Source organism: Zootermopsis nevadensis, unplaced genomic scaffold, assembly GCF_977971745.1.
Source record: "Zootermopsis nevadensis isolate Lab colony 2312 unplaced genomic scaffold, Znev_1.0 Znev_ptg000025l, whole genome shotgun sequence".
Classification (NCBI taxonomy): Eukaryota; Metazoa; Arthropoda; class Insecta; order Blattodea; family Termopsidae; genus Zootermopsis; species Zootermopsis nevadensis.
The window spans coordinates 9,626,181-9,646,318 of NW_028259157.1; the positions used below are offsets into that span (position 1 = coordinate 9,626,181).

General features: G+C 35.7%; 1 protein-coding gene across 7 annotated transcripts; it reads left to right on the top strand.

Moving 5' to 3' along the window:
* The first annotated feature begins 22 nt into the window (after nt 1-22).
* On the top strand, nt 23-19,981 carry LOC110832577 (uncharacterized). Of its 7 annotated transcripts, none has more exons than XM_087356049.1 (15): nt 23-161; nt 1,243-1,488; nt 2,507-2,685; nt 3,046-3,181; nt 3,532-3,821; nt 6,201-6,275; nt 6,888-7,013; nt 7,758-7,977; nt 8,631-8,924; nt 9,165-9,373; nt 10,863-10,988; nt 11,340-11,850; nt 12,468-14,167; nt 14,988-15,077; nt 15,603-19,981. In XM_087356049.1, exons 3-15 carry the CDS (start codon nt 2,536-2,538, stop codon nt 15,780-15,782), a joined length of 4,107 nt encoding a protein of 1,368 aa, XP_087212175.1. In that variant the 5' UTR covers nt 23-161; nt 1,243-1,488; nt 2,507-2,535; the 3' UTR covers nt 15,783-19,981. The 7 variants fall into 7 exon arrangements, with proteins under 7 accessions (XP_087212175.1, XP_087212176.1, XP_021925402.2 ...); XM_022069710.2 differs by having other exon boundaries at nt 52-161; nt 1,412-1,488; XM_087356045.1 differs by lacking the exon at nt 23-161 and adding an exon at nt 245-464.
* Nucleotides 19,982-20,138: the final 157 nt, after the last annotated feature.

Here is a 20,138-nt window from a genome sequence, read left to right on the forward strand (position 1 = left end):
ATTTACATGCAATAATTTAATTGCAGTGGTGGTTCAATGACAACGGATGGAGAATAGTTTATCTGTGTTTTTGAAGATGTTTTGAAATTCAATTTCTGTTGGTAACATTGCAGATACTTTTAAAAGTATATTCGTTATGGTTTTACAAATTACGATAATTTGTGAGTACTTATTCAAATGGAAATTAAGAAAAAAACTGTAAACTGTGTTGTTTAAAAACTGTCGCCGCGTATTGCGAGATAAATATCTTCTATTTGCTTTGCGCAAGTGTTACGAGCCACACTATGTAACTTCAACACGAGACCTACTTAACCTAGCTTAGTAACTTTTCCATTAATATTAACGTGGAACAAATTACTTTCAAAATTAATCAATTATCTAGTTATAATACATGGTGGAAGACAGCAAGCGAAGGTGTTATTGCATCCGTCTGTTTAATACAAACGATTTGGAAATACATTAAGGTTGGATATGGCTTTTCAGTTCTAAGGAAAATTTTTGTGTGTTTTACTATCAGTACTCACCCATATAAATTTAAAGCAGTGTCAGTAATGTCAGGAGCTTAGGATTTTCAGTATTAAGTATCGTAGAATAACATCAGGTTGTAGAGCAGCACAGGACTACTCATTTATGTTTTTTATATATATTTAACCATTACTTTCTTTAACTAACTGGCTCCATGTAGCAGAGTCCTTTGAAAGTTTATATTCCTTTCTTATTGCAAATGCTATATATTTTATTACGTTCGTAGCAGGAAAGTGTGTATTAGGTAATCATTTTTTTGTATATCTTTGTGAATATTTTACAGTTTCAAACACTGGATAATTTGATTTTATATAAAGTTAACATTTAACATATATAAAGGAATACCACAGTAGGACGCAAAAAATAGATGTGTATATATTGCTTTACACATACTATCATCCAAAATATGTTATAAAACCTATCCATTGTTTGTAATGGGTTTAGAGGGTAAGAATTGCATATTAGCTTGTGGACACTTGTTTATTATCCTTACTAGTGTATTTTAAACCTATGTTGATCTTTTTTAATCCTAAAATGCAGGACCTTGTATGATGATGCCTGTTAATTTGGCATTGATCAGTATTTAGAAGTTTTTATTCTTTTTTTAAACTGGAAAGGCATGTTAATCTATTTGTATCACTGTCACTGTTCATATTTGGTCTGGTATAGGATGTCATTGTTTTCATTCATCTGTCATTATGTCTGTGTTGCTTACAGTATCAAGGTATATTTAAACACTAATTAAATAGGACTGGACAGGAACCAGTATGAATATTTCTTAGTAACTGAGAGCACAAGAAACTCCTGCCAAAGTAATAAACCTAGTAATCTGAGAGACATCAGTATCTGTTACGTGCAAGCTGTAAGAATGTATTTCCATGTTCAGTCATAGGGATGAAGGACAAGTACCGAACATGTGCAAGTGATTTATTCTTAACTGAAAACATTATTTACTCTCACAGTGTAAGTAGTTCCATCATTGATCATCATTATATATAATTATTATTTCCCAGTTAATTACTTTAATTTTTATTGCTGTTGTCTGAAAGTATGGTTCTGCAATTCAGTGGAAGAAATACTATAATGTGAAGTGTGATAAATTGCTGTTGTCACAAAACTTCTCAGACCTGGTAACATTACCAAAAGAACCCCAATCAAGCAGTAAAATACTGCTAAGTATATTTCTCAGCAATAAATGAAGACAAACAGAAAAAATATTACTGGTTCTAAGAGAGAGATTTAATTTTTGGTGGGGGTCCTATATTGTGACAGAGCTACATTAAAATGGAATTACAATGGAAAAGTGAATTTGAGTGAAAGATCATAATAAAACCAAGGTATTATGAAGTAAAAGTTCTGTTATCTTCAAAGATTTAAAAGGAGCATCCTGTGGATGAAACTTGGTTTGACACGAAACTTACGTTGTGGAAACGTTAACAGAGTGATGATGTTGCAGATGGAGGCAGGAAGTGCTTTTGAGGGCTGATTGTTTTGCGTGTTGGATCAGCAAATGGTTTCCTTCCGGGAGCAGGTCTTGTGTACAAATTGGGAATATGGTTGATTGTCATGGAAAGTGAATCTGCAGAAATTTGTAATTGAATTGTGGAGAGATGCAGTGAATGTGGAATTGAAAATAAATAGTATCTTTATTGTTTGTGTAATTTACCCAATAATATTAGGATAATGAAATGATGGCAGGTGACATTGGATCAGGAAGACTGTAAGTGCATACAAAATTTTGGTGGTGGTAATCTCTTGGTAAGGAACCATATGAAGAATTGAAGAAGAGATTTGAGGATATTATTAAAATATACCTTAGAGAAGTCTGTTGTGAGGTTAAGTGGTTCAGGTTTATTTCCTATAGTGGGTTTTAATGTAAATGATGTTGAAGTATCAGTTCTATTAACACATGTTTTTGAATTTCTTCAGTAACTCACTTCTGTGAACTGCTTTATTTATAAGTTCTGTGATGTCATTTCAGGAATTTTGTGCAATCAATGATCATTTATCATGCCGTGGAAATGCTTCTTGAACTGTGTAAGACCAGAAACAGAAGACATTCGGCAATTAGACTATCAGCACAGCATGCTACAAGATGTTCCTCCACAGGTTTTTGCTTTTGAGAGAACTTTGGAGGAATTGTACTTGGACTCAAATAGAGTAAGTGCTCAGTTTTATTATCCTTTACTTTGGTTACTTATTTTGATTTCTATACATTATTAAATTGAAAAGCAGAGTTACAATTTGTGACAGAATTATTGGAATATTTTCCTCAGTGAATTTGCTGTTCAACCTTCCATGCAGTAGATAAAAGTAACTGAAGAAAGCCAGAATGTGATACTTGAATCTTTACTGAAATTAGAGACTTGAAGATATGAGTTGGGTTAAATTGGCTCGAGACAGGGTAGTTTTTTATAGCTGTCATTTATCTCAGTCTCATATTATTCTTTGTATTTATTATGTGTTAATATTCTTGGTGACATTATTATTGTTGTTTAGTATTAGCATTTGATCTTCCAGATCCGTGATTTGCCACGGCCATTATTTCATTGTCATGGGCTAAGAGTGTTATCCATGAGTGACAATGATGTTCAGAGCCTGCCGCCTGCAATTGCATCTCTGATAAATCTGCAACATCTGGATATGAGCAGAAATGGTTTGTTGTTGAACATTACTATACTTTCATCATTATATTACTATCTTGACTCATATACAGTACTGTTTTCTAAAGAACTTTTCAGGAGACTGGCTGTTAAAAATGTCTTGGAAGAGAAATATAAAAACAGTGATTCAGTTCTAAAGGGTTCTGACGATGGTGGATTACACTTAAAATTATTTGCCCTCTAGACTTTTTCCATCGTCTTTGTTTAAAAAGAAAAGCCACAACGTTTCAGAAACTGGCTCTGAAAGAGCTTGTTGCTCATGGATGTTTTATTAACACAAGTTTAATTGCCTGTTTCAGCATTACATTGTTGTGTGACATTCATACTGTTGCATTTTTTTCAGAGCTGTGTGCCATTCCAGATAATATAAAAGGTTGCAAACACCTTGTATATGTCGATGTTAGTGTAAACCAATTGGAAAAATTACCAGAAGGTTTTACACAGCTGCTTTCCCTGGAAGAACTTTATTTGAATGACACATGTCTGGACTTTTTACCGGCCAATTTTGGCCGACTGACCAAATTAAGAATTTTAGAACTAAGGGAAAATAATTTGAACACTATGCCAAAGTCTATAGCACGTCTGACTAGTCTAGAAAGGATGGATATTGGCCAAAATGAATTTTCGGATCTGGTAAGTGTAGTATATTAGTCCATAGTTATGAAGCAGTTATCTCCTTAGTTCTAGGTTGAACCAGTATTACTGTAGGATATTCAATGGAAGTGATTTTGTAAAATACTTGTTAACCAATTAGAAGAAACATTTGTAACTGTTTAAGATGGACTCACTCTTATTAAATGTATGTGAATTTTGAAGCATCATTTACATAAAAATTAATGGTATTATAAATCAAACTGCCATAGTCTTAACATATACAGGAGTTTGAACCTAAACTGATGTTCCCCAACCATTTTTCATCTGCAACACACATAATTTGTCAAAGCACACAACAAAATGTTGCCTTATGAAAAGGGAGTATAAAACTACGAGGCACGTCCACAAAGTAAGTTTCCCTGGGGCCGTTTACAGAAACAAAACACAATTTCATGGAAATATTTATTGCAACAGATACAGCAAGTGTCCAGCTATTTTTCAACATATTCGCCACCAGAATTGAGACATTTGTCATACCGTGGGACCAACTTTTGAATACCTGTGTCGTAGAAGTCTGCTGCCTGGGATTGGAACCACTGTGTGACAACCATCTCCGCCTCTCTGTCATTCTCAAAATGCTGACGCTGACCGGACAGGAATTTCTTGAGGTGTAGGAAAAGATGGAAATCACTGGGAGCGAGGTCCGGGCTGTAGGGTGAATGATTAAACACCTCCCAGCTGAACTCCTGCAGGAGACTTGCTGTCCATCGAGCCGTGTGCGGCCTAGCGTTATCACTGACCGCACTTCACAGTCGGCGGGAGCTGGAATAAGAACCTCCATCTTCAACAGCTGCAACGATGCTACTGTGAGAACGCGGGAAGTGCCGTTAGTGCATGCGCCATGCTACGTCATTGCTCTATCACGTACGCGCAGTCGCTTCGCGCAATATAAGGTTTGCTAGCTGTGGGACGAGTGGGAAACTTACTTTGTGGACGCGCCTCGTATATATGGCCATAAATGTGTCTGCACATAAACACTTACATGAAAAGAATACAGGCATTAGGAAACAAAACTTAACATACATTGAACCTGTGCATGTTTTTTTTACAAATTATAATTGTTAAAGACAAGATAATAGCTTTTTGTGACTATATCTTTCAAATATGTAAGTTCTTAAATTTGTGGCATGCCTGAAACCTTGTGGCAGCACACTGGTTGCAAAACACCACAGTGTGGGAACTGTGGATAGTAAGGAGTAACCTGTAACCTGTAAGTTGTTTTATTGCCACAGATTTTGTACATTTATTTCTCTTTTTATTTTTTCAATTAATGTTACTGAGAAACGTGATCAGGAAAATATGCAACATCCAAAAGTTGCTTTTATTTTATGTATAACTAGGTTACCCCTTTTCAAATCAACATGGATATTAGTTGTCACAAACCAGTTTATTTTAGTCTCAAAATGTGAATAAAGCAAGGCTAACATACCAATATTTGTCGTGAGCAAGGTCAGACTTCGCACACCAAGACATGCTTCTAATGTGTAGGATTTTCAGCTGCCGGCTGGAGAATTCTGGAGGCTTCATCCCCTGCTGTATGAATCTTTGGCCTTCTGTGCTGAATAATGTTTTATGATGTAGTGGTTAGTGTTGTTGCTTCATGTTTGGAATGTCTTACAACTGTCACAAATTGGTCTTTGGATGTGGAAGTCAGTAAGGCTGTGTAGACTAGTGGCTGTTATTGTCACATGACAAAGGATGAAGACTTCAGACATTAGGAGTTGTGCGTATTTGGGAAATCTCACCATTTTATTCCTTGTCTTTCTATTTTATTAATAAGTAACTTTTATCATTTCAAGCAAGCAGTGAAGGTGGATTAAGTAAGTTTTCAGTACCTAGTTTCTTATTTAAGTAATTCTTATCAAACTGTTTTTGCTGGACCCAGGAGTTGTGAATTGTTCTCAGTGGGAATGAAGTTAAATTTTTCAAATGTTCGATTTCATTGTGAACGTCAAAATAAACAGTAGTTTTCCATTTAAATTATAAATGTAAAAGCTTATTGTGTCTTCCTTAATCTGAAGTTCTTGTCCAAGAGTGTGGAAACAAGAATACTGCATACTTTCCAATTTTGCATGACTTTTCTTCTAATAGGACCAGAAAATTCTGAGGAGAGTGACTTTTATTCAAACCAGAATTCAGCATGTACTTTTTTTTTAAAATAAAATTTAAGTCCATGGGAAGTACTATTTCATTGTTAAGAAGGCGACTCTCTTCTGGGATGTTAGAAGCTTCCCAACAGTTCATTGGTGCTTGCTGCCTCTGAAATGTCACTAAACGATGCAACATCTCAGAAGACAGACATCTTCATACTTGCTGCCATGAGAATGTGAAATATGTGAATGTTTTTTTATGTTTTAGCCTGAAGTAATTGGACGTTTAATAAATTTGACAGAGCTATGGGTTGACTGCAATCGTATTCGCAGTGTTCCAAAGGTAGGAAGCACGTATTACAGAATTTTAATAGCTGGGTATGTTTACAACAGAATGACAATGAGTAGTACTGCATGTTGCCAGTTACTTTAGCAGTTTACTTTTCCACCTTGTTTCCCTTAGCTTCATTTTAATAATATCCTTCCATCTACACGCAGGTGTTATGAGTGGTCCCTTACCTTCAGGCTTTCAAATCGCAGTTTTGTCCACATTTCTCATCTGTCCTGTATACACTACACATTCCGTGCCCATGTTATCCTCGATTTTATCGTTCTTATAATATGTGGTAGTGAGTATAAATTATGGAGCTCATGTAATATTCCCCAGCCTCATCTTACTTCCTCTATCTTAGGTGCAAATGTTATCGTAAGCACCCAGTTCTTAAACACCCTTAAATTTGCTTAAAATAAAATAAAAATGACTGTGGTATGGAATTTTTTTATGATTTTTATGCTTCATTCTTCAATGGTACTTTCTGAAAGGAAAGAACTGTGGAAATTGCATAAGCAAGTACGGCATCTAATTTTACATAATTTGTGTGGACACTGTCAAATATGTTTTATTAATTGTTAACATCTACGTTTATTATGTCAACATAATTCATTGGCTTTGCAGTTTATTGGAAATCTGAAGAAATTAATGCATTTTGATGCTTCTACCAACAACATAAAATGGATTGCACCAGAAATTGGTTCATGTTGCAGTTTGACTGATCTAACATTGTCGTGCAATGAGATTCAGGTAAGTGTCCTCTTTGTGTAATATGGAATAATTGTACTGAAACTTGAAGATGGCTGTCTTGTGGGTTATTGTGTCATACAGTGTGGTAGAAGTTTACCAACATTTCAGAGGTAGCAAGCACCTCTGATATGTCGATAAACTTCTACCAGACTATGTGGTGCAACAACTCTGGAGACCGCCATCTTCACACTCACCATCGTGAGTACCTGAAATCTCATGGTTTTAATTATTTTTTATCTCTGATTTTTAAATAGAATGTATTTTAATGGTCAAAATTCTGTCTGAATGCTTTGTATTAGTATGTTTAAAAAAATGGTGGCATTGATTTGGATTTATATGATTTTGTATGTTGCTTGCAGAAAGAGTTTAAGGAGACAGCTGAGTCTTTCATCCAGTTCCTGATTGGGCAATGCAAAAGTTTTGTGACTAGTTAATGCATTGTTGGGCATTCTTTACACAAAATGTAATGGGCATGCCATATCTGTCAGTTTCATCTTTGCCTCTTGAATTACTCCTCAGTCATTTATCATATTCAGTTTACATTTTATATTGTAGACCCCGAATATTTTTATTAATAGCAAGATATGAATTTAATCATTATCATGGCATCATTCTGAAACTGCTGCCAGGCGACTACAAGTGTGTGTAGAAATAGTTAATCTGGTATTGATTTCATTGTAGCGTAAATGTTGGTTGAAACATTACATGTATTACTATGACAAAATTAAATTTGTATTATTTCAGGAAGTCCCAGAAACTATTGGCAGTCTGAAACAGTTGGTTACAATGAAATTGGATGACAACCAGCTGACTGCTTTGCCGAAGACGATAGGGAAGTTGTCAAATCTTGAAGAATTAATCTTGAGTCAAAATGACTTTGAGTCATTGCCACCTTCTATTGGTCTGCTTCGGAAACTCAACATTTTGAATGTAGATGACAATATGCTTGAGGAGTTACCTCCAGGTAAGACTGCCTCACAGCAGTTCTTGATGTGACTGTCAGAGGGCCACATTAGAAGGTACATGATGCAGGCTGTAAACTATTAGGACTCGTGTTAATGATGAATAATTAACTCCATGGTGCAGAGTCCTTCTTGAGAAGCTGATATTTGCTTAGCTAATTAAGTAGTTTCCCACATCTTATTATCTGATTTCTGGCATAGCAACATATATAGAGTGTCCCAAAAAAGACATTCACTGAACAAAATAAAGACATTTTAATAAACTGAACCATTACAGACCTCAACAATGTTAATTAGTAAATTAGCAAATCTAGTGTAGTTGTTTAGAATTACCACCATTAGCTTTGTGGCACAGTCGACAGCGGTGAGCAACTGACTGACAACTTTAATATTCCATTTTATAATGTGTATACATCTTTTTGGGACCACTACATCTGTGTGTGTGTGTGGGGGGGGGGGGGGGGGGTTAACCTACTGAATAAGAACCAACACTTTATGAACACTGAATGGTGTGTACTGGACACAAAAAAAATGGTAGGAGTGAGTAAACATGAATTATGCTTGCTGTAGAAGAAAGGTGACAGAGAACAGGAGTCTGGTAGTTTAGCATTCATAGGTTCTTAAAATGTAATTTTAGTAATTATTTGACTTTCAGAAATTGGAAGCTGCACCAGTTTGACCATCCTGAGTGTTCGGAGCAACAAACTACAAGAGGTTCCTGCTGAGTTGGGTCATCTACCTAACATACATGTGATGAATTTAAGTGATAACCAACTAAGGAATTTACCGGTATCAATACTGAATCTTACATTCTTAACTGCTCTGTGGCTTTCCAATAATCAGAGCACGCCTTTAACAACTCTACAGCAAGATGTGGACAAAGTGACTGGGCAGACAGTCTGCATTAATTTTATGCTTCCTCAGAGTGCTCAGGAGCTTTATTTGGCTGGTATGAATAACCACATTTTCAAATATATTTTCACCAATGTATAATTGTTAATTATCTTATTTGTAACACAGCACTGTTTTGATACGAACACTATATTTTAATTTAACTTAGAAAAGTTCTAAGAAGTGGAAAACCTCTGTAGATATTTTAAATACCAAATTATGTAAATTGCATAGTTTCATTAAGAATTTTTTAATATTTTAAAGAACACTTTCATCATTATTTTGTATTGGTTAACAGAAAATCAGAACGAGCTGGAGTCGGATGTAAGGCACAGTCACAGTCCAAAGCAGTTGGATCGTCCACATATCCGCTTTGCAGCAGATGCTGAGTCTGAAGTGACTGGACATCTTGTGCGTGCTCCCACGCCATATCCCAAGGAGCTTCGTGCAATGGCAAAACATGCACGATCATTTCAACAACAGCACACCAGAAGAGCATCCAGAGAGGTTTGTGTCATTTGAAGCTTATGCCGATTAACTCTTTCTTATGATATTCCTCTGCTAGTGATGACGTTGCTGTTTGTCTTCACCAGATCATCATAGAATTGGTGAAGAGAAGTCCCTTCCATTATATTTGTGAAGCCACCTGCAAAGGTGTCAGTCTTTCATTTGTACATTATCTTAATTTTTATTGTTTGTTTGCTGTCATAGTTTGCTTAATTTTGTTCTTGCATTGAATGTGATGACTGTTTTCTGAGATATTCTGCCATGTGGTCTGTAAGCACTTAAGAAACATCAGTCAGTTTGTACCAGACTGGACATCACAACATCCCAGAAGATGGCCGTCTTCATGTGCATTATCATGATAACCTGAAAGCTCGTCTTTTCCTACACCATTAACACCTCTAAAATTAAATCAAAACGCTACACAAATCAGTTTTACACCAACTTCATTTTAGTGGCATTTTATGGTGTAATGAAAGTTTTCAATCATGAAATTATTTTTATCATTTCAGAGGTAGTTTGTTTAGTGAGATTATAGAGTTGATCAATTTTAGTACAAAATCTTTTGGACTTTTTAAGAATAACTGTTTAAGAGAGTACTATATATATATATATATATATATATATATGAACTTATGAGGAATGTAACAAAGAAGTTGAAAAATTATATGAAAGCTTCACTGCACACTTCACATTGAATTAGAAGGGTATTTAGTTCAAGAAGGAAAATATTTTGAGGTAATATAACATGCATGAGGATGCAAGATACTTTAGTTAAAGAAACTTTTGGGAAGAAACAACATGGGGAACATCAGCTTACATGAGATAAAAATATTTAAGCGAATCTTAAAAAAATAAGTTACGAGATTGATTGAACTTTGTCAAAAGACCCTGTACCACTGAGTTGGTTGATGACGGTTACTTAGTAAACATGTAAATATGGGATTCGTCACCCTTGGTAGACTAATGGTTAGCATGCTCGCCATTGGACCCAAGATTCACGGGTTCAAACCTGGCCGAGGCTGATGGATTTTTAAGGGCGATAAAAATCCATGGCACAACTTCCTTCATAGGGGAAGCAAAGCCGGCGGTCCTATGTCATAGTTTTACAGCATGTAAAAGAACGTTATGAGCATGAATGAGAAGTTTTGTAAGCAAAATTCAATGGCCATTTCTTACCCATGTGTCTCCTGATTTTCTACTAGATGGCTTTAGCAGACAAAACCAGGATTGAATAAAAATTGTGCAGAGGCAGTGGGCTGGTCACTCACTATTCACAAATAAAAAAAACGAAAGGGGGCAGCCAAGACCCACACTGGATTGTAGAGCCACAGGAATATTATGGGATTCGTCTCTTTTTGTGTTTTATCATTCCATATCAAACTTACATAACAGTGAGATAGTGAAGCACAGCTAATTATTTTGTTTCTATGTGTTCAGTAAATGTAGCTGTTGAACACTTTGAAGTACAATAAAATTTGGTTTGTTTCAGAGTGATGGTGATGTTCCTTTAGTAGGTGAGATGGTGTCTCCAGGCCCTAAAGGTGTTTTAATTAAAGAGGCAAAAGTTAAGAAGCCCAGTACAGTCCCTCTTATGGCACACATAGAATCTAAGAAGGTGTGTATTATTTATTTTCATGTGAAAAGTGTGTAAGTAAATGCGTAATACTATATTAGATTGTCTTCTTCAAGGAGTTTATAATTATCTGACATTTGAGGTGATCAACTTGTCAGTTGTGGTCTTGTGGGTTGTGACACCATGTAATCTTCTAGGGGGAACATATCTCCTGCATCATTATGATTAATGTGATCTTTATCTCTGTGTGAGTAGTTCACAAACTCTTTTTCCCCAGACCACCTGAATTAAGCTCATGGACCTCACTTTGGGAACCTCTTATCTACATTTTGTGTGTTGACAGTCCTGTCTCAAAAAGTTCTCATACTCAGTAAAGATTCTCATAATTTTCAGAACAAAGTGAATGAAGAAGATGCTTCAGTGCAAAGTACAGATATTTCAGGAATTGTGAGTAAGTATGAAATTTCTGATATTTGCACTGATGAGAGTTCACCAGTGTTGGCATCGGATAGTGGACCAATCATACGAGAAGCAAAGTGTGTCCGGAAGGTAACAAACATGGCTGAAGAACGGGAAAAATTTTTCAACCAAAGAGAAGAAGTTCCAACCATTTCCATGTCTCTAGAAAATCCTTCTATCACAGTTGGTGTACAGAGATCTCCACTGTCTTTGCCAAGAACGTTGATTGATTCCTCTAGATCCAGTATTACTACAGACCAGCAGCAACCACCACCTTATCATATAGCAGCTGCATACTCCAAACAGGCAGCGTACTTTCAGAGGACTGGAAGTCCAGCATCTGTCATCTATCCACAGAAACCATTGTCTCCAGTTGCTCCTACCAAGGACCTGTTTGTTTGTGCAGACAAGTCTGTGTTTCCTGAAGAGATCAGTGATCATGAAGGTAGGTGGATGGTACGTGAAGTGTCTCGTCAAGTTTGTGCAAGTTTTTCACCATTTCATCTAGTTTTCATTATGAGCCTTAAGTGTTATTTTCTATATAACCACATATCACTCATTTTTAATGCTTAGTAATTCAGTATTTTACCTGCAAAATGTACTTTACTTTAGTTCCTAAAATAAGCAGCATTTGGTTTCCTAAATGTTGTTATCTGGATCCTTTAAAGAGAGGTTTGGAGTGTTATTCTGTAGGCAAAGACTGGATTTTTAAATATTATTTGAGCTTTATCTTTCAGAACTTTAACAAAGTTGCCCTGGACACATTTTATAGAAAATTATTCTGATGATCAGGATGAAAATATCTTAAAATGAACAAGTTTAAGGAAAACAAATATTTTTACAGTATTCATATATTTTGGAGATTATGTGTATGCATGCATGAATAACTAAATGACTGCTTGACATAATATAAGACTTCTAGTAATTTTATGCTGGTAACTCATAATAGTACTACATTTTAGTATGTTTAACAGTTAGCAGTTCATGAGCTAAATAACATTTTGGACATAGATTTTTAAAAGTGTTAAATGGCTTACATGTTTTACTGAATGTTTTTTCCAGAGGCCTTCACTAGTGCTGTAATGCCCTCAGTGCAGCTGAAATCTGTCGCAGAGAAACCCTTTGGAGGAAATGATGAAGGGGACAGCTCAAAACAGATATCTGAAGGCAGCCATATTGATTCTCCAAAAGAAGAATCTGTTTTGAAACACACTAATGACATAAAAATTATTGGTCACATGGAACAACATGAACCTGAAGAAAATCTTGATGTGTCCCTACCAATTGCTGAAAGACCTTCCAGCAAAGAGATTGGAAAGGAAACTGCTACACGGATCGTAATTCGAGATACGCCAATTGACGAGCCTATAGCACGTGATTGCACAGTGCCTTCATCACTGGAATACAGTAATGGGATTAAGAGCAAGGAAACTGGTGTTTCAGTGTATAGCAATTTAAATTCCACCCCCATCTTGACCATACCCACTATTACATCTGTCTGCACCTTACAGGGAACGGCCACCACTGTGACAGTAACCAGCACTTCTACTGTCACTAATATGAATAACATAACCAACAGTATCACTTCTCCAGTTGTCACACTTGAAACCTCTAGCTCCACAGAGAAGAATGGTGAAGAAATTGAAAAGGGAGTAAACGACACAAGGCAAGATATATCTAGTCCCATTACAGGGAGCTTACAAAATGATGACATGAAGAACACTCCATTGAATCAAAAATGTCGTATTCCAGTGAGACTTGGAGAACCTGTGTGTTTGAAGTCATCCATTCATGAGGTTGATAATTTGCTCAATAAACCTTCAACATTTACACAAGATAAACCTTCTGTAGGCAATTCCATCTTTGCGCCTACACCTCAGAGACCTGGATGTAACTCTCCAACTTCCCTGAGTCCAGTCTCATCAAAGTATATCACCATGGCACCAAAATCACCAACATCTGTGTCAAAAACAGGAACAAAAATTCCATCCCTGTTACCATCTGTTTCACATGGAGTAGGGAAGGGAGACCCAAAATCTCAGCCTGAAAATAGCAGTCTTTCTTCATTGTCTGAGAAAATGTCTCCTGCTGATTCTACCTTTCCATCCCCTTTACTTTCAGTGAATCATGGAAAGCCTGATGCTTCATTCAGGTCAGTTCTAAGCAGTAACTGGTCCTCTGTATCTGAGGCCGATTCCTTGTCAGAAACTCCATCTGTAAGTAGAATTCCCCAACCTGGATTTTACTCCAGTTCTCCTCTCAGTCATCATTCTTCACATTCTTCAAAGAGAGGTTCTCTTAGTTCTCAGTCCTCGAGCAGCAGCCACCCTGCTTCTGTCGCACCATTATCAAACACTTCTCTCGATTGTTCGTCACCAGTCAATAAAGAAGCAGGATATAACTGCATTAACAAACCAAGCTTCTCTGCCACAGACCACAACCTCAATGTCTCATCTAAAATACCGACTGTATCATCACCGTCTTCATCACATCTTAACCCAGTGAGTGGCTTATGTAGTTTGGAAGGTTTTGTTTTACACGGAAATTCTAAATCCACATTTTCAAATGAACAGAGTCCGTTGGTGTCAAAAATTCCCACTCTCACATCCACTCCAACATCACCGACATCTGCAAGATTAAGTTCTGTGTCACAGAGACTGTTTTCGACACCTGCCCCAGAAGGCAACCAAAGAATGAATTTGGAGTCTCCAGGGAGACAGACCAAGACCTGGATGTTTGGACCACACAAAAATGCGACTGTTGTAAGTGCAATTTCAAGCTTAATGTTACATATGTTGTTATGCAGATGATTTGCTTAGTAAACTGTTATCAGTTTTAATTGTCAGCACAATAAAAAGTTATGGAAAGAACTACTTTCCTTAAAATGCCGTAATCCATGCAGTGGGAGTAGTGAGAATTTGAACTTTATAAATATGCAGTTTAGGAAACCGTATCTGTTCATTGTGAGAATTCAGGTTTTCATGATGTCAGGTATGAAAATTACTTGTCTTCTGGGTTGTTGTACCATTTCCTGACTATTAAATCTTTCACATCTAACCTCTGAGTTTTGAACCACCACCATGATTTTGGTTATTAATATATAAAAACGTTCATGTAGAATTTGTGTTATAATTTATTCTCATACAGAAATGGTACAGATGTGCCATAACCCTTTCTTTTGTTTTAAAGTACCTATGAATAAATTGGGCAAAAACTGTTGTTGTAGACTGTTTGATGTTTGCAAGCACTTTAAAAAAGAAACTCAATTGAATTTTAGCCTAATTCTTAGGAGTAAACTATAAGTTTGAATGAAAAAGTCAGTTTAATTGGTCTTGTTGATATCACTGGTGTTGTGATTTTGTAATGGTAGTAATAATCATAGTTGTTATATTTGGAAAGTGTGTGTTATTAAATAAAGATTATTAGGAATCAAACTGATGTATAATTCATCAATCCAAATCACTTTTCTTTTTCATTGAGCGTAAAATGTAAAAGTGATGAAGTAATCAAGGAACATTACTGACTCGAGTACTGTCAGTGAACAGTTTCTGTTTAAATATTATTAATGTATTTTTATTCCAGTTTCCTGTTGTAATTAAAAAAAATCCTGGTCTTGGATTCAGCATTAGTGGTGGTCTTGGGTTGACATCTCCTCTAGACAAACGAGATAATGTAAGTTGAGTTAAACATTGATAACCATGTATTCTTATTAATAAGCCAGACTTCTTCCAGTTTTCAAAATCCTGTCAACCTGAAGCTGTGACATGGCCCTCCCTGCCAGGATAGCAGTTTAATGCTTCATACAGATGACTTCTGCGTTGTTGTGCCATGTAGTCTGGTAGAAGTTTATCGACATTTCATAGGCAGCAACCACCTCTGAAACATTGATATACTTGTATGTAAGATTTGGGGTTTTCACAGCGGTGAACATGAAGATTTCCGTCTTCTGGGTTGTTGCGCTGTGTAGACTGGTCGATGTTTTCCAACGTTTCTGAGGTCATACTGCTTCCGTCATCAGGGCGATGAGTCTAAGGATTTCTGTCATCTGGGTTGTTGCGCTGTGTAGTCTGATCGATGTTAACCAACGTTTCAGAGGTTATACTGCCTCCGTCATCGTCCTGTTATTTGTTATTGTTTTAGACAATGCAGACTAAAATTAAAACTAAAGTAAGTGAAGGTTTGACATCTCTGTTGTAGGAAGGAATATTTGTCACAAAAGTTCATCCAAGTGGACCTGCTAGTAGCTGCCTTCAGCCAGGAGACAAAATTTTGGAAGTGGATGGGACAGATTTCACAAAGGTGGAGCATGACCAGGCAGTTGGTATTCTGAAGCAGACTAGCAACATTGTCAATATGATGATTTCTCGCCAACAGTAGAATTGAATATGTGGGTAATTATATAGAAATTGTTCTCAGCTAACAATATAATAAGTAGTTTTGCAGATATGAGCATTTTAGATTGTGGAGTAGAAAATTATCAAATTATTTTTGTAGTGGTATCAGTGCACATAGATGTCAGTATAGTCTATACCCTTGTGTGCTGTTCCCCACTATGCTAACATTTCAACGTTCATTGCAGCCAGTTTTTGCTGGTGAGTAAAAATTGGAAGATAAGTTATTTTTTCTGTGAAATGGTTATATGATGCAGTGTTCAATTTTTCTCCATGATTTGCATTTAATTTGGGTTGTCGTAGCTTACATATTTTAGAAAAGTTATTCTGAATAATGTTACACATGTGACAGATACATTTGCTTCTTTATAAGGCAGTTTCATGAAAATTCCCAAAGTTGATTTTTTCATCTCTTAAAAGTAAGGTTTATTTATTTATTTACTTTTCCTGTTGTTTTTTTATTACAAGCTGGGTGTGATGCATATTTGTCAAAGTTCCTATGTGTTACACACATCTCATGGTTAAGTTGCACAGGTTGTAATAAACAGGATCATGAATAAAATTTGAATACTTAGAGTAGCAACAGTTCATATCTGATATGAAGGCTGCACATAGAATATTATCAAACTGTGTTTTGTATTTAGAAACCCAAAAATTCATCACTGTTACAATAGACATCTGCCATAAGTCAATTCTGAACATCTGTAGTTTAGTCAAACACCCCTACAACATACTATCTTAAGTGCCATTATTCTTTATTGCGCAGAAGAAAGTGATTTAAATCCCTGTACTACAGCGCTACCAGCCAAATTTTAACTCCAAGCTGAACAGTGTAGCAGTATAGTAGTGTAATGCATGACCACCTGCACTGGGTTCGATCCCCATCAGGAGCAGAGGATTATTCCTCCAGCCTCTGCGTTCAGACCAGCTCTGGGGCCCACCCAGCCTCCTATCCACTTGGTACCAGGGTCCTTTCCCGGGGGTAAAGCACGGCCGGGGCGTGATGCTGACCGCTCACCCCTATCTAGTGCCAAGGTCAAGAATGAGTAGGAGCTATACCTCCAAAACCCCCCCCCCCCCCCCCCCCCCCCCCCCCCGCAAACGACCTACATGGCATGTAGCGGGACGGCTTTACTTTAATTTTTTACTCCTTCGAAGCCCAATTTTATGCAGTCAAAATTTTAATTAAATCCTTTTACAAGCACCATGCTAGTAGCTAAATATTCAGATACATATAAATAGAATAAGGCCAAGAAAATAATGTGCCAAAAGCATGATGAAACTGGTAAGAAGCAGTGGTTCAGTAGCATAAATAATATATATTACTGGTATGTAGCAACACTGGAATACAGACAAAGAGAACTCCTGTATTTTCACTGCCCAAATCAGATACATGCAAAATACAAAAGTAATTAAACAGAAAGATGTTTCCTAGCAGAAAAATAATGCATTTGTATAAGTCTTAAATGAAACATTGATTGGTGTTACTAAAATTAGGTATCTTCTTTGGGACAACAGTATATATTATGTAGTGATAGTCTGACATAGTCAGAATTTTTATTCTCAGCTGTGAAAGGATAAGTTTAAATGATTATTTTGGAGTTCAGTATTGATTTGTGTTGCAGTAGAGCCACATTGAATTTGTATTATCTCGATATACGAGTATGTTTATACAAGAATAGTTTTTAATGACGTCTATAGGTTGTCCTTTTGCAAAAGTGCTTGAATTTAATGGAATTTATTATATATGATCTCTAGCTCTATTTTTATTCCACTTATTGATTATAATGCAGTGAAGTCAATTTAACAAGCTAAAAAGACTTGAAAGAGACTATGTATATGGTGTTAATGCATCCTGCTTTAAGTCAAAGGCAGTGAGAGCTGTTATCACTAGGTGATTCTACATTGAAATAGAAAAATGTTATATTGCATTTAAATTAGTATATTACTTAAATGCTAGTGTCTGTAATTAAAATATTTTTTTTGTTACCTTGCAAAGTTAATATATTATATCCTGGCTTTATCTAATGAGATATCAAGTGATTGATGAAATGTTGTGGAAGTAGGTGCTGTACTAAGATTTAATTTCATAATTATGAGAATATTCTCATATTATATTTTGAACGAAGTGTGATAAATTAATTGTACATGCAACATGCCATGTACATCTTGTGCTGCACCGTTCTTACACACGTTATGTAAGAATTTTGGTTGTGATAATGTAATTAATAAAATCACTTCTCATAAATTAATGCCATGTATTTGTAAGGTTTTGGTTATTGGACAAATGCAGCAATCTTTATCTCTGTTTGTGTTCTATTATATTCAGTTATTTTTTATCAAATTAACATAGATGCAGAAAATGTATAATGTAATTATCAAACTAGAACGAGACTACCAGAAGATAACTGACTGTTTTAGAGACTTAATATATTAAAACTAGAGTAACAATATTACCACAAAAATAAACTCAAAGAATAATTTAGCAGTGTTGGTGAGATTTAAGGTTCTCACAGCAATGATTATGAAGACGACTGTCTTCTGGAATATTGTGCCGTGTAATGTGGTAGAAAATTACAGACATTTCATAAGTGCTTACTGCCTCTATTATCGGGACAATAAGTTAGTGTTTGACTCCTTGGTTGTAACCCCATATAAACTTGTAGGTAGATATCAGTATGAGAACTGGAATATGCCTACGTGATGTTACAACCCAGAAGACCAACATTAACATGAAGATGGCTGTCTCTGGGCTGTAGCGCTGTGTACTCTGTTAGAAGATTGCCAACATTTCAGAGGTAAACTTTTACCAGACTGTGTGGTACTACAACCCAGAAGGCAGCCAACATCGTCATCACCACCATGACAACCTCAAATCCTGTTAAATATTTACATCTTCACTGATATGAGAAACTCGGATCTCAATAACGTACACTATTCTGTTCAAGTAACACAAGCAGAGTGGAAGATGTAATTTCGTATTTTAAGGTGGCTATTTTAATTGTGTGTAGCGTTAACAGACTGGAACATAGATACAATTTAATTAAATAGTGTGAAAGTAATCAAGAATGGTAGGTGTTAATTGTATGATTTTCTTATCTACTGTTTGTATAATTTGTATGTACATACTTTTCACTTAGTGTACTTTCCAGTCTGCAGTGCTAGTTTAAACGAAAATAGAATTTTTAAGTTTCTGATTTGCTAACATACGTACAGTTCTTGTATCATTTGTATTTCTTGTAAATGAAAAGGCTTTAAAAATGTAATTTTAGCGCCACAGATTTGGGTGGTTTACTTTAACCATCTTGGATAACTGACATGCTTTAACAGTAAACAGTGATAGATGTGTAAGGTAAAATACTTTGTCTGTGGATACGTTTTAACCTTAACCCAGATATTCATAAATAATTTTTATGGATTGATGAAAGGATATTCAGTTTTGGTTGTGTAAAGTTAGAACATTAAAGTAAGGAAAATATTAAATGTAGAAAATTTCAAAGAGGGATTATTAGATTAGAAGCACAGGATTTTGACAGTAAATGAAGATTCCACTAGGTTTGCTTCAGTTCTATGCAAAGATGTCTGAAAAATAACTGTCAGAATTATTTGTAAATTTCAGGCCTGTTTTGTGAAATATCTGGGTTCATGTTCAGCTGTGTACTTTGATTGACTTTGTTGCATGTGCACTGCCAGTGTACGTTTAAGTTGCCATATATGTTAGATTTTATGTTGTAAGTAAAGTTGTAGCTGCTGCAGAGATTGGTAGCTAAGTTGCGTTGTTTGCGACTGGTTCTTTGCCATAACATGGTTGTGTGCACGTATATGTATATTTTTTTAAACATTACATTTCAAACTTTATAAATCTGCATCACATTTTGTTGGCAGCTAATCAAGTATTTTTACAACTATACATGAAATGTGGTTCTTTTAAAGATTCTTTACACATATATAGTTCTTATAATTGTAACTAATTCCATTAGTTGACTGTATTTTTGATATTATTCAAATTCTGGAAGCAGATAATTTTTCTTGTGGGTGAAAACACTCAGACTGGTAATGTCACATTTCAATGGAACATATTTTTGTTTTTCGTGATCTAAGGAATAACTTGAAAACCATGTGGAAAGAATTATTATTTGTGAGCAATTTGTCAACTGTCATGTTAAATGCAGAGTTTGGCCTCGACTTGAATTTTTGTATGGTTCCCTTTCTTAACTCATATATGTTGGAAATTACTAACGTGATAAATGTATGTGGGCATGTCAAAATATGTTTGTAATTTTTAACAGAAACAAGTGTTGTGATTAATTAATTTTTTACTCAATAGGTTTGAAATTTTCTT

What these genes read in the sequence shown, in the direction of transcription:
- LOC110832577 (XM_087356049.1), top strand. Translation starts at nt 2,536, where the DNA reads ATGCCGTGGAAATGCTTCTTGAACTGTGTAAGACCAGAAACAGAAGAC. An exon ending in AAAATGAATTTTCGGATCTG is followed by an intron (nt 3,822 to 6,200) that starts GTAAGTGTAGTA and finishes TTTATGTTTTAG; the next exon opens with CCTGAAGTAATTGGACGTTT. An exon ending in GCTTGAGGAGTTACCTCCAG is followed by an intron (nt 7,978 to 8,630) that starts GTAAGACTGCCT and finishes TTTGACTTTCAG; the next exon opens with AAATTGGAAGCTGCACCAGT.